At 39.1% G+C, this 14,757-nt stretch overlaps 1 protein-coding gene across 1 annotated transcript in view; it reads left to right on the top strand.

Annotated features, from left to right (window-relative positions):
- The window catches only part of gria3a (glutamate receptor, ionotropic, AMPA 3a), an 84,997-nt gene extending 70,308 nt beyond the window's left edge, over positions 1 to 14,689 (top strand). The window contains exons 13-16 of the mRNA XM_008295205.1: positions 2,535 to 2,782; positions 3,549 to 3,663; positions 11,636 to 11,884; positions 13,189 to 14,689. Of these exons, the coding sequence (XP_008293427.1) occupies positions 2,535 to 2,782; positions 3,549 to 3,663; positions 11,636 to 11,881 (609 nt within the window). The 3' untranslated portion in view covers positions 11,882 to 11,884; positions 13,189 to 14,689. The remainder of the gene's footprint in view (positions 1 to 2,534; positions 2,783 to 3,548; positions 3,664 to 11,635; positions 11,885 to 13,188) is intronic.
- The last annotated feature ends 68 nt before the right edge of the window (positions 14,690 to 14,757 follow it).

Raw genomic sequence — 14,757 nt, 5'->3', positions numbered from 1 at the left:
TTGATTCCTTCCATCACTTTACTATAATAGCACTTATTACATTACATATACCATTTTATAAAGCATATATCCACTTACCAGTCACTGTATAATCAGTGCACATGTAAACTCTAATTCAATTCAAAACAACAGCTCTGCTATAAATTGTAATTTTCAATTCTACACTACATTTACAGCTTCATGTTTATTATTGAGGTCACAGTGGGGGGTGGTTAATATTAAATGCAGATATATAAAAAAAATAAACGATGTTGTATTACTCCAAATAAACATTTCTTACACTTGCATTACTGGCACTGACATATGTAGAAGCTTCTATAAAGTATAATTTTAAGCAGAGCTGTGGTATTGATGTGCATTAGACTGAACTACCGGTGAGTTCATACTAACATATTCACCAACGGTAATGTTTAAAATGTAAATTGCTATAATATGACAGCAGTAGCACTTAAAAATCCAGTGGAGAACCAACAGTGAAAAGCTTTACTCCTGTTCTGCCTGACATCAACATGTCATGTGTCCGTCTTTTGTCCTCTTCACTACACATTTGAAGCTGCAGCACAACAGGCCCTTACAAATGTAAAAGTTACATAAGCACAGTATTCTCAAATGGAAAGTGTGCTGATGTGTAAAAGGATGGATTTGAAAAAATGAAAAAAAATCAAAACCGTGATGATTGTGCCGCCAGCTGTGACCTGCTGGTCGGAGCATAAACTGAGGAGGAGGAGGAGGTCACTTCTCTCTATTAATATTGCTACTAAACATGGCCGGCAGTTTACTTCTGCTGAGCTGCCAGGTTGTCAGACTTCAGGCTGCTGGCAAAAAGCCCACTACCTCTGCTGCACTGTGTGCATTTAAAGGGTAAAGGAGGCGTAAAACTGTCAGCTCCCTCTGTGCTCAAATGTTCTGACACGCTGGACTCCTGGCCACGCCCCCAATCTGTGATGTCACAGCAGGTGGAGGGATTCACCTGCTGTGATGTCTCTCATTGGAGCCACGAGGAGCAGCAGTAGTTATTTTCCTGTGATTTAGAGCTGCTTTAAACCAACAGGAATTTTGGAAAATACAGTTATTTGTATTTTTAGCTGGGAGTTACATGAAAGTATTGCTACGACTGCAGTGTCAGGCTACGGAGCTCGAGCAGGAAAACGGTTATCACAGCACAAAGGCTGCGATTATGTTTGTGTGCAGATCAAACGAATGAGATGTAATGTGTCAAACAGAGACGTTTAGAGATGCTGGTAGGATTACCTTTGACCTTTACACAAAAGCAGAGTTGTGGCTAAATATGTCTTTTCCGACACATCTTCCCTGACCTCCATGGAGAGCATCAGGAGGTCAAGGAAAGATGTGAAGGAACCTCCTGAGGACATAAGAAAAGACAACCGCTGTGCTGAGAAAATGTGATGGTGGATGTTGTTGATGTGAATCTGCTGGTGGAGCTACAGTGTTTCAGAAATAGCACATCTTAAGTAGTTCATCTCATGAGTTCTTTCCATGTTGTAAAGAATACTACTTCTAACAAATACCACGGTTGGAACTCAATAAAAAATAAGAAATAAAGGCCCCTAGTCACAAACATGAAACAAAACAGTCCTCACAATGCAAATGTCGCTTCCTGTCCTCTCATATTTATCGACCTGAATCCCAATTAAGGTGTGTTTATTTGTTAACAACTGACATATAATGTTAAACCTGCAAATTTACACTCATCATTGTTACATTTCAGCCACGTTGAATTAAAAACATCATACAGCTATAAATACTTCTTCTGTTCTTCTCTGTTATGGTTAATGTGCTTATTCTGATCACAAGCCTGTGCGTAATAGCTTAGAAACCACGACACAACTGATTTCCTCTTGTGAAGGATGGATCTGTGTATCCTACGCCGCTATGGGAGATAAGAAAACAAGCACCTTTTCTGCACATTTAGAGAATTTGATCACCACTTATCATGGCACTACATACTTGTAAAGAGGGCGGCCTAGGCTGGACTGTTGCCCTTTAACCTGTTCTACACCCTGATTTATATTTGATTTCATTTCACACTTAGTATTTGTTTACAAATGAACAAAATCTAATTTGAAAAAGAGACGGTCTATATAGTTCCTGGTGATTTTGTTATGAGTCCTATTTATTCTTATTTAGTGGCAGTAATCATTTTTGATATAGCTGCTCTTCATCCCATAACAGTATCTTAAATGTTCCATAAATGTGTAATTTTGAGATACTGGAAGGTCCAAAGAAAAATCATAACTTGAATTATAAGATCCAGCCTCTTCCATCACTCTAATAACGTGAGTACACTCCCTGCTCTTGTAGCCTTCTGGCTCCAGCTCCACTCGCTGCACAGAGTCGTATCGATGCATCTCATGTAACTCCCAATAAGACGGTAACTGTGTTTCCCCCCACCAAATGCCTAACTGCTCTTTTAATTCAAACCCACAGCGCCTCTGTATGAATGTGTTCCTGTCTGCCAATAATGCTGCGTAACTAAACTGTCTCTGTCTTCTCTCTCTGTTCCCCGAATGCAGCGCTCCAAAATAGCAGTTTATGAGAAAATGTGGTCATACATGAAATCAGCCGAACCCTCAGTGTTTGCCAAGACAACACCAGACGGGGTTTCCCGGGTACGAAAGTCGAAGGGCAAGTTTGCCTTTCTTCTCGAATCCACTATGAACGAGTACATAGAGCAGCGGAAGCCATGTGACACCATGAAAGTGGGCGGCAACCTCGACTCTAAGGGCTATGGTGTGGCCACACCGAAAGGCTCTGCATTAAGGTGGGTGGGATAATATAACAATATCCTCCATGTTGTTATAGTATTCCACCTACCCTGATGTCTCCTTTTGTCATTCTCTTCTTCCTTCACTCCTTAATTCTTCCTTTTTGTTTTCTGAGTGCATCACTGAGTGAACCGTATTATGAGTTCTCTGAATTGAATCAACGCGTTTTGCCATTTTTTTGTTGTCGTTCTGTCTTATCTGGTTTGTGTCTCTTTATTTCTTCTTTCTTTCTCTTGAGGTTTATTGGTATATTAGTCACATTCAGTGTGTCCATTTGAATGTCGATGTGCACTGTCACCTTCCCCAGCCTTGTTTGTTTTCCCCTCCTGAACCTCTCCTCTTCCCTCCTGGTTTCTGTGGTGCCTTTTGTTTTCTTTTTTTTTGCATTGCCTCTAATTCAACACTGAACTATTTCGTTAATTAATTTGCTAGTTCAAATGCTGGTCTGTCAGTTGTGATGAATGTTAAGCTGCATGCTGGATGTTCTTATTTCTAATTCAACAATGACAGAATGTCCCCATCCCGCACACTTCAGTTACGAGCAATGTAACCCTCCATGCCACCTCTCTAATATTTAACATTTTCTTTGCTGTACAAATGCTTCTTACCCTTCCACACCAGTGAAATTCTTTACCAATTTGTCCCTCCCGTGCTCCCCCTATATGAACCATTGATATTTATCACTATTTTTTACTAATATTCTATATTAGATTTCTCACGGACCTGTTCATTTTCTTACAAGTTATGTTTTATCGTTTCAAGAAATGCTGTTAACCTGGCAGTGTTAAAACTGAATGAGCAAGGCCTCTTGGACAAATTGAAAAACAAATGGTGGTACGACAAGGGAGAGTGCGGCAGCGGGGGAGGTGACTCTAAGGTCAGCCTCAATGTCACCAAAGTCGGGTATCCTAGAACAGAGTAATCGGCAAGGCTGTCGTCACTGACTCTAGTCTCTGGGGCCAATCGCCTGTTTACAGGTGACATATTTTTTTGCCATTTTTTATTCCGCAACTGTGATCAACTGGGAACCCTTTACTTGGCTAATGGAGGAGGAAAAAAAGAAAAGCCCAATGATGTCAGATACAGCAAACAGACGTAGGAAAGGCGGTTGAAACTGTGACAGAGTAGTGGTTTGGCTTGTGGTTATGAAAGACAGAAACCGTACTTCCCTCTGTTTTTTTTATATCCACAGGCCAAAATGGAAGCTTTGTGTGTTGCATTCAAACTTATGCCAGAAGGAGTGATCTAATCTCAGCGAGACCGAGTTGATCGATACATGCACTCTCCAATCTGCCGCCTGGGCGTTAGGGCAGGCACGGGGAACAGCGTTGTCTTGAGGGGACTAAGCATCGCAGGCAAACGTGAGAATTCTAATGACAGAGTGACAACTAACGGTCCAAACTTTTTTTGTCCAACATCCTTCTCACCGAAATCCAGCGTACGACTGACAGAAAACCTTTGGTTGGTCTTGATCCAAGGCCAGTCAAAGTCTTTCCATGACCTGGTAAAACCCTGCAGTAGTAGAGTGTAAGATATGACCAGGGGCTCCATTTGTACAAGAGGATTTGATTTGAATCGCACCCTCTCACGTAATAACATGTTTCTGCGTAAGATGTTGATGTGCAAACAAGTGACATTTCCAGACATGAAAGTGAGGCTGTGCAACTTTTGCTTATAAGCTACCGCTGTGAAAATAAGAGTAGCCTTGAATTATCTGGTGTGCCCATTTTTTTTGTAATAAGAAATGTTTATCTTTGGAAAAACTCAGATGCAGAAAGTACATATCACTTACAAACTGCAAGCTTACACAGTCTCACTTTACATGTCGAGTCAAAACAAAGAGGAGAGATTCAATTATAGATGAAAAGCTTCACTTATTATTATTTCAAAGCCTGTCTTGCTTAAACATACTGTGCACATGTTGTAGTGTAACAATATATCCTCACTCACACTTTTCCCACATCAGCGTCGATGAAGTGTCGACACCGATGAGGATTTTATTCTTCGATCAAATCTGTTGTACAAACTCTCTATAAATGAGGCCCCTGATGTTGTGTTTCAGACACCAGGGCGTAGTCACAGCCCGGCTCTGGATCCATCTCTGCCTCTGCTCTTCAGCTTGCATCATGACCACAGTACACTTATTTGTTGGAGAAGAGACCGGGCGAACTTTGCTGTTATTGACTCTAGTCATCCAACCCTGAGTGAGCAGGGTATGGATACTACCAGAGGGGATAACACGAAGGAGCCGTCTCCTCTCGCTGGCAATTTGCCTCGATCCCTTTAGGCCCGGCTAGAAAGAGAGTAGTCGATCAGTGCAACAGTATCACATGTGACTGCCACGTTTCTTTGTCCTTATTTCACTTTCAGAAAAGCGTGTGTGGGTAATTTAACGATGAGATGCAAATATATTGTATGTAACGACCACTGACAAAATGTGACATTCACATCAAATCAATGCAATGCTTGTATCCAATTCAACACATATATACACAACAAATCAATAGATATTCTGATGTGTTTTTTATAATCAGACAGACTCACGATGTTAAAACAACATATCTACAACTGTTTACAGGTGCCTGCATTAACCGATGATTTCAAACATTTACATCGTTGTGGGTTCATTCGACGTCACACACTTTGTGATTTTGAGTCACTTCTTTGCATGGGTGGTTCATGTTATACCGTGTGGTCTTGATTGTTTTTAGACACCATTGCCATTTTCCTGTGCTCCTGTTTTGCAGACAGACTGAAAGGTAAAGTTGTGTTAACTCAGAGGGAGCAGAGAGTGGACACAATAAGAGGAACACCTGTGTAATGCATCAAATCCAATACAAGAATAAATGCTTTCTTTGTGAAGCTTATAATTCCAAGATATGATTAAATGCCGCAGTGTCAAAAACTATAGCGTTCCCACCTCTTTGATTCAGCCTCCATGAAAAAAACGGAGCATTATGAATTATTAAGCTTCACAAATGTAAGATTTATAGCATTAGCTGATGTATTGCATTGCAATAGATTGCACAGGTGTTCACGATATTCTGTCCACCCCCGCACTCAATCGGAGGGTTGGACTCCTTTCATTTATCGCTTTAACAAAAGATGTGATTTTTCCATTTGAGGAAAAAAATAATTAGTAGACTTCTTGTTAAAAGGTTTGATGCAATGGAAATGACACTTCATACTGTCAGAGACACAGTTAACCAAATTAAAATGTAATGAGAGAAGAAAAAAAACACTCTCAAAGGAGCCAAGAGATTATTTTAGAATATTTTAACACACAGACAACATACATGTTTGTGTTTCTGGGAAGCAATTATGTGAAATATTCAGAGAATGAATGAAATCTGATTGGATGCATAATTAATGAGGCTTTACGTAGTTAGACAGTCATCAGAGAGACTGCAAAAGTGAGAGAACACAGAGGTTACTGTGACTGCTGTGAAACATCATACGGCAGGCTGGTGATTATCTGTGGCGACTGTATGTTTATAATGTCTTAAAGCTGCCTTCTTGTGAGCACATTATTAGGGATAAACATGGAAAAGTCAGCAGGTCAACGGGTAGAACACCGAAGAGGTGAGCTACTTATTGAGAAACCTGCATACGTGAGTATCTTTGGCACAGAGCAAAACACACATTTACATTTCCTAGTGATTTTCACACTGTGTGATGTGTATGAAGCTATTTTTTTTAAGCCATAAGCATGTAGGAGAGCCACTGAATTAGTTTTAATTACATCACTTCAGAAGGTTTTCTGTTTAATGTGAGCAGAAAGGGTGTTGCCATACACCAATGTGGATGATAACGGTGATATCTGGAAAATAAAAATACTAATTTGGTAATATTGTGAATAATTCAGCACCAATAACTGTATGATGGACAATCTAACATGCAATACAGTTACAGACTCCGTTCACTTGTGTTTTTAGTTTAGTTAAAGATGAATCTGACTGAACATCTTTTAATTAAATAATACCAACAAATATCCCAGTAATACCACTAATAATATAGTAATGTATGTATATTATAATAATATAATACAGTAAGCTAGTAAGAATAAAAACAATAAGAGTAAAAATAAGAATGAGAAAGAGAAACATAAAGGAAAAGAATTCAAAGAGGAACATAATGTAAGTAGTCAAATGTGTTTGTATGTGTTCAATTTTCCTGCATGTAAAATCCTAAAAGCTACACTAATAATTTATATAGACGTTTATAATACATGGCTGATAACTTTAGACTGTACAGGTTATAGGTACAGTTATGTAAGCAGATGTCGTTTATAATACATATTTAATAAAAATGATAAATATATATGAAGGCATCAACTGGTGGCCTACATAAGTAGACGCTCATGTATGAAAAGATGATGAGTGACAGTCTGGTACAGCTCATTCGCAATCATACAAAATATCTTCAATAGGGGAAATACTTCAACAATTAGAAACACTTGAAATGTTATAGTGACTTTTCTTTATTAAATGTCACATAATGGCTCATAAATTCACAACTGTAGAAACTGAGGCTGATGTTGAGTTTTCTTGACGGACACATCAGTGCATAAACACTGTGTGTGACTCACTAACCAGATTAATCTGTAGGTTCTGCTCAGCTGGTGACATTAACTGAGCCAACAGTTCAGTTTCAGCACTAAAACAAGTCGTATTCGCTGCCGTTGGTAAAACAGTGCAGCAGGAACTCTCCGAGTAGCAGCAGCAGCAGCAGCACATTGTCATCATTCTTTGTTTTTGCTTTAATGTGAGCAGTTTATTGCAGAAATGCTCTCAGTTTGTTGTAAATGTGAGTCAGTCCAGGCCTGATAAATCACCCTTTTTATCTGTTTGAGTTCGCTCTCAGAGGAGCTGTGAGACGCTATTACTTCAGAGGTTTGGGACAGCTCACAGTGTTTTTCTCTTTGACGGTAAATGACAGTTATTCGCCAGTACACACCACACTGCAGCCAGCAATTCAGTCAAAAACACCCTAATGCTGTAATGTTATGTCTCTGGGAGAAACCAATTACCAAGTGGAGCTGCTTCGGGGCTCTGAAGGGAAACATATCCAGTGTCTTTATTTCTGCTTAACCCCCACTGAGAGCTTTTGACGAGTGCTCTTTTTCCACCTCCGAGGTCCTTTTGATTTCTCTTCAAGTCTCCAAAAAGGAGGACGACACTCATTCATATCCTGTTTAAAATGTAGATGAAGACTCTTACTAAATGTGTTTTAAATCACAGACGGCACTCTGACCAGCAGAGTCAGGAAGTTTCCAGTATAATCTGACATCAAACCTACCGAACATGTCCCTCCAGCTGCTTCTATTGTCTGTTTTCGTGCAGAGAATTACATAATATCTGGGTGAAATTATTCTTATTTTTCAGCTAAGGCAAGTTCCAGAGATGCTGTCGTGTCTCTAAGCTGTGACCCTGGACCGTGCATGTCAGTGTGTTATTTAAAAGTCCATGGTCACCACCTGGTGGTGTGTTCGAGGGTCTTTATCTGATGACCAGCAATTGTTGCAATGCAGTGTTTTGTTTTGTTTTTCAGAGGGATGGAAAAAAACGACATTTATAATTCATAGCAAATAGAGAAAGCAAGTGAGTAGAGTAGCTCAGCTTTCCCAGAATGCTGCAGGACGGAGTCGATGGTATCCGGCTACAGTAGTTGTACCCGGCTGATCCTTACTGTTTATGCTGATCAGGAGAACAACGCCTATAAATACAAGGTCACATTTAATCAGTGTAGGTTTTTTTCAATCCAGTTTTGTTTATACGGCAGTAATTCACAACTGAAGTCAACTCAGGACACTTCCCACAGTGAGGTCAGGACCTTACAGTATTTTATTAGAGAGAAACCCAGTGATTCCCCCTGAGCACCACTTGGCAAGAGTGATAGGAAGAAACTCCCTTTTCACAGGAAGAAACCTCCGACGGAACCAGACTCAGTCCTGAAAATTAGTTTTCCATTCAGGGAGGTCAAAGGCCGGAGGCGGCAGCATGAGTATCAATCAGAGGGGTTCTAAATCTAAACTGTATGACTTTATTTTCGTGCTGAACTGAGGCTGTGTGGCCTGTTGGAACAGACTGAAGGCTCTCTTAGTGTCACAGTGAGACATAAAACACAAGATAAGACCAAACATGATGCTCATCCATAGTGATCTTTTAAAAGAATGCTTTATATTGTGATAATCACGGCACTCTGAAGCACAACTATTATGCAAAACTGTCAATTTGGATGAAATTGCTTCATTTGAAAGCTTTTTTTCACCCTCTTAGTGTCTCCAAATAAAAAAGCATCCAAAATGTGTCATTGTCCGAATAGTACAATTACAAACTTCATGTAACAGTCACTTAGTTTAAAGTTCACTTTCCTGCCAAGAAAACTCAAACAGCAGAAACTGGAAACAGAAGTAAAACTGGCGATGTGATTCTGAGCTCCGTCCCCTGGAGTGAGTGTTGGTGCAGAGGCGAGCTCGATTACAGTTTACATTTAAAATCACAGATCTGGTTTCTGCTGTTTGACTCTTTGAGGCAGTTTAAAAAACTCAAACTAAATAAGCAAAACTTTACCTTTCAATGAGCTCTGACTGGAAACCAGGACTACAGCTCACCTGCCCCCCTTTTTTTCTTTTTCTTTTCTATGTGTTATCCGACAACAGGATTTGTATTCTATCTGGCAAACAACCAGCAAACAACACAGTGGTGAATACAATATATTTAATGATGTTGAATTACAAACACTGATCATTTTTTCTGAAAGGAAACAAGCCTGGAAACCTATCAGTCAAGGAAATTGAGCATAATGTCTCTGCAAAACAAACACCCCTCTCTCCCCCTCCCAAAAAATTATGACTCTGCCTCCGGAGATTTGTTTCAGCCAAACTTCTTTAGAGACTCTTACAGTCGTATATTCTTGTCTTCATGTGTGTGTCTGCAGAGCAACAGACAATCGTGATAACGCTGCAACTTCACAGAAAAGCAATAAGAACCAAAGCCACTTCCCGATCTCTTTGTAATCTCATTTGATTGGTGCAAACGTGGGTTGCTCTGCGTTTAAAGGGGTGACTTTGTGAGACATTAGCCTCTAGTAGCTGCTAATGAAATTGGACTGCTGTGTTTGTCTGTTAGTCAGGAAAGGGTTCCTGTTAGATCCACCTTGCTAAACATCAAAAAAAGCTGCCCATAGCACAAAAAGAAAAAAAAAACCATAACGTGCCCTCAGCAATTACTGCCTCTGTTTCCTTTCATTCTCTGAAAGCTATGCAGCAGCTGCTTTATTTTTTGCAATTTCAAATCTTTTCTCTCCTTGTGATCAGTGTGTGCCGATTACTCAAAGCGATATAGGTGGGGTCTGGCATGCTAGGGTAGTCATGGATCATGAAAGTCATATATTGATACATATATACTGTAGTGTTGCTTGCTATCTGTGATATGTTGGCCAGGACCCTACTCTATCGCTTTGTACAGTATAAAGTAGTTTAAAACAGTTGAATAACATAAAATAACATAATACAATGTTATTTATGTTATTTCCCACGTGAAGAACTCCTGTAAACCTTGCAGTATTGAAACTCAGTGAACAAGGCATCTTAGACAAGCTGAAAAACAAATGGTGGTACGATAAGGGTGAATGTGGAACCAAGGACTCTGGAAGTAAGGTCAGTCGCTGCAGGTCTTTTTATACAAAATGCATTTTGACCTAACTGTTCATATGCAAACATCCAAAGCATACATTTTCTCTCAGACATGTTGATCATGACATGATATAGCTGAATACTTTTTTTGTTTTGCCCTCAGAGCAACACGTGAAAAACATTAAACGCCACACATACTGTGATTTACCCACACTCATGACTCATTACATTAACTCATTCTATGTAGACGATTCTCAATTTATTAAAAAAAAATTATAATTTGCAGCATGATCACACGATTTTTTACTCATATCATAAAATTATGAAAAGTTGAATCATTGAATTGAAACCATTATACTGCTATTTATCACCCAAACCTCTATTGAAATTTAGTTTATCAGTGGTCTTATTCATTTGTATGTGAAATTGTTGGTGTATATTTCCCGACGGCGTCCTTATTCCGACAGTCCACACTGACCTTTAAATACCATCTGAGCACAAAGTGGTCAAATGGTATTTAATAGTCGTATCTCATAGTTGGAGTGTCGGAGTAAGGAACACATTATTGTTGTTTTTGTACATTTTTAATCAATGTAAAGAAGTTTATATGCCAGTTAGCAGAAGTGTATAAATAGACTCTACTGCCTGCAGGACTGTAAAGTGTCCCCCAGGCTTCGTATGCAAATGATAAAACTCACATAAATGAATTTCAATATTACTGTTTGGCTTTTAATAGCAGCAAAATGGTTCAGTTCCCCTTCCACAGCTTGCCACTTTGATTGTACAGATGCAGTGTTTTGAAGGTTAAGTTGAGCAGCTATGATAGTGGAATTGAGGGTGTTTGATCTTTACGACCTGTACGACCACGACCGCCTTCCTCTAAACGTGGCCTCGTAAAGAGACCACGGAGCAGGACAGATAGCAAGTCTCTCTACATTCACCTTCCCAGCTCTGTAGACTACGAATAACTCGAGAGGAGGACTTAGACACATTTAAGTTGTTCCAATTTTTTTCTCTCTCTCTCTCACTTATAGGCTAAATTAAGCAACTATACCTCAGAGGGTTTTGTAGACACATTTAGCAAACCTCCTCAAAGTTACTGATTAGTGGTAGCGCAGCAGGATGTACATACAGGCTTTGTGTTGGGTGTATATGAGGTCAGCCTCACGGTGCCAGTTAAAGAAGTCTTAACGGTGGTCTCTACCTCCCCCAGGACAAGACAAGTGCACTAAGCCTGAGCAACGTGGCAGGAGTCTTCTATATTCTGGTGGGAGGGCTTGGCCTGGCTATGACCGTGGCTTTGATAGAGTTCTGCTATAAGTCACGGCAAGAAACCAAAAGACTGAAGCTGGCAAAGAATGCCCAAAACTTTAAGCCAGCCCCTCCGGCAAACACCCAGAATTTTGCCACGTACCGTGAAGGCTACAACGTGTATGGAACAGAGAGTGTAAAAATCTAGAGGGTAGGTCTTTTATTGTTGCTTCTAGCATTACGAAATGTAGTGAAATCAACTCGTTTTATATCATTGCATTAATGTAAATATAATAAGCTGAATTCACTTGAAATTAACTGTTTTCTTATTTTCAGAACATATAAACATGTTTTGAGGTCTCATCATTCAACATTTAAGAGTTTTGTAGTTCAAAGAAAGCGTACATGTGTGAAATATGTTGCTGTTTGTCTTTAACACATCAGAAATTACTCCCTTTTCTTTCTTTTTGATTGATTTTTCTGTTCACAATAGTCAAAACAATGAAAGCCACGATGAAGATTAGTATCAAATCCTCCCACGATGCACTTACAGCCCAGTTGAAGATGCTGGTTCATGGAACAAAACTTATTTTCCACAAAAAAAAGGCAGAAAAAATGTTAGATTTTTTTTTTTTCTTTGATGGCTATTCTTGTGACGATGCTCATCTCCTTGGCAGCCTTGGGAAGCTTTGTGAGAAGTGTTTACAAGGGTCTAATTTAACCTAAAACAGGATCTTTCCCTGAACCTAATCAACTTAACCCAGCAGTTTTATACTGTAAGCAAAAGTAAACAGTGATTGAAAATGACTGAAAACTAATACGAATGGTGACATGGAAGTGTCCAAATAATGTGAAAAAGAACTGATGTGGATGTGAAGCTATAAGAAGTAGTGATGCATGATATTAACATTTCCGGCCGATACTGATATCCGATATTAAGATTTCTGATATCGCCGATAACCGATATTACCGATGTCGATATTCAATTTTTGTTCACACTGAAAAATGAGGATAAGTAAGCACTTTGAGAACATAAAACTATTCAAAAGAAGAAACCAAATTAGACCACATAGCCTTCTTTATTACTTAACAAAAATAAAAAATATTTTAACATATTTATTGTTCTAGTCCAGAACCATTCCAGTAAAACACCGGTGAAATTAGCAGCAATAACAAATGTAGGGACGAAGGCGCTGATGTTAGACAATCATCAGTTTTTCACATCAGCTAAATTTGTTCATCGGACTGATACCGATATATGGGAAAAAAACACTAATATCTGCTGATACCGATGTGGTCAACGATATATCGTGCATCCCTCATAAGAAGTCATAATTTCTAAGTTCTGATCATTTAAAAACATACTACTAGAAATAAGCAGAGCCTTCCTCCATGATGTTTTACAGTGTAGGTTTTTTATGATGACACGCTTTAAATGTCACACACAAGCACACTCACATATCCAGCCTTTACATGTGTTCGGTTTTTCATTTGGTTCTTCTTTGCTCTGCACAGGCGAGATGTGTCTATTCCCACTGGTGCGTCTGGATGGAAACTGCCACTCTGTGTGACCCCGACACTCCGAGGTTGGCATCCTGGAGGCAACAGCCTTCTTTTGTCATCAGCTTGGACTCAAGCCTACCAGTCAACAAGTGCTCATTTTGGGTTCCAAACCCGTCACACTAACAGGGGGCAATGACGCAACGGGACTTTTGCTTCTGGAAACATGGGATTTGCCTCTCGTAGTGCCTTATGGAGCATTTCGGCGTCATGGCAATGCAAATAAAATTTAATTCACTTGAAAAAACAACAACAAAAAAAACAACAAAAAATCTGTGGAACTAGGGCAAAAAACATTGCTTCAAATGACAATTAGATGAACTGTTGTAATTTCAGTTGTTTTCTATTTTGAAGAAGAAGATGAAGAAAAAAAAAAAGAAAAGCCATGATTTGCAATCAAAATCCTGGAGTACTTATTAAGTCATTTGAATCCTTTACAGACATATTTTTGTGGTGAAATCTTAAGTTGGATAAATGTTATATTTAGTGAAGTAAAGTCATTTTCTTGTTTTACTATAAGAATATTTTCAGTGTCAGAATATAGGACAAGCATCAGTCACTAGGGTTAAGCATCGATTAAAATGACGACATTGTACCCCAGTTTTTACTCAGAAAATATTGATAATATGAAACTAGTGGTCATCAGAAGCAGCTTAGGTGGTGTTGTTTTCAAAGCCTGCTGACATCATTTACAGCTGACTGTATTCACTTAGATGCTTGTTTTAAATCAACCGTGTGAGACTGCATTTGTTTCAACTGCCACCGTTTGAAAAGAAGCAATTTCTTTTTATTGAAATGAGGTCCGCTTTTAATCACTTAGTGCCATATTGTTGGAATCGAAACAATTATAAATACTTTAGAGACTAGGAAAGTGACCCCTTTTTATGTAACAGAATATTCAAATGGTTTAACTGAGCTTATGGTTTACACTTTGTACACACTTAGAAGCTGTTCTCATGTAAGTGCAGTATCTGCAGCTGTGATTCTCAACATTTTTTTGGTAAATGATAACACACCATAGCTTCTTTGGTTGTGATGAGCTTTCTGTGTCTATGCATTCTGCAGAAGGTGAGCTGTACATTGAGGAAAGAGCAACGAATGAAACATTTGTCTGTTTGTATAAGTGAACTTTTTATAAACTGGAGGGGAAAAAAAACAACCTAAAAACGCTACAAACCATGTGCGCCTACATTTGTTTAGTATATCAGACTCTCTCATCCTTTTCTCCCCAGATGAAGTGCATGTGAATTTGGTGATAGTTTTACCAAACTGCAACTCGAAATGGGACCCTGGTTTAGTTAAGTGTCCGACATTGGATCCAGTTTGGTTTTAGTTTTTCATTTGTAACAGTACCTCAACCATGAGAGTTGCATGTATGGACACAATGAACCTCTGTGGAGAGGTCATGTACAAAGGATTTTATTACATTTCCTTAATAAAAGCAGGTTTATATTCATGTTTGGGTATTTATTAGGGTCCGAGCACCCAAAAGGGTGCGAAGACCCTATTGGAACTGCTCGGATT

Source organism: Stegastes partitus, unplaced genomic scaffold (genome assembly GCF_000690725.1).
Source record: "Stegastes partitus isolate 25-593 unplaced genomic scaffold, Stegastes_partitus-1.0.2 Scaffold1031, whole genome shotgun sequence".
Taxonomy (NCBI): domain Eukaryota; kingdom Metazoa; phylum Chordata; class Actinopteri; family Pomacentridae; genus Stegastes; species Stegastes partitus.
This window is presented reverse-complemented; position numbering and strand designations above follow the sequence as displayed.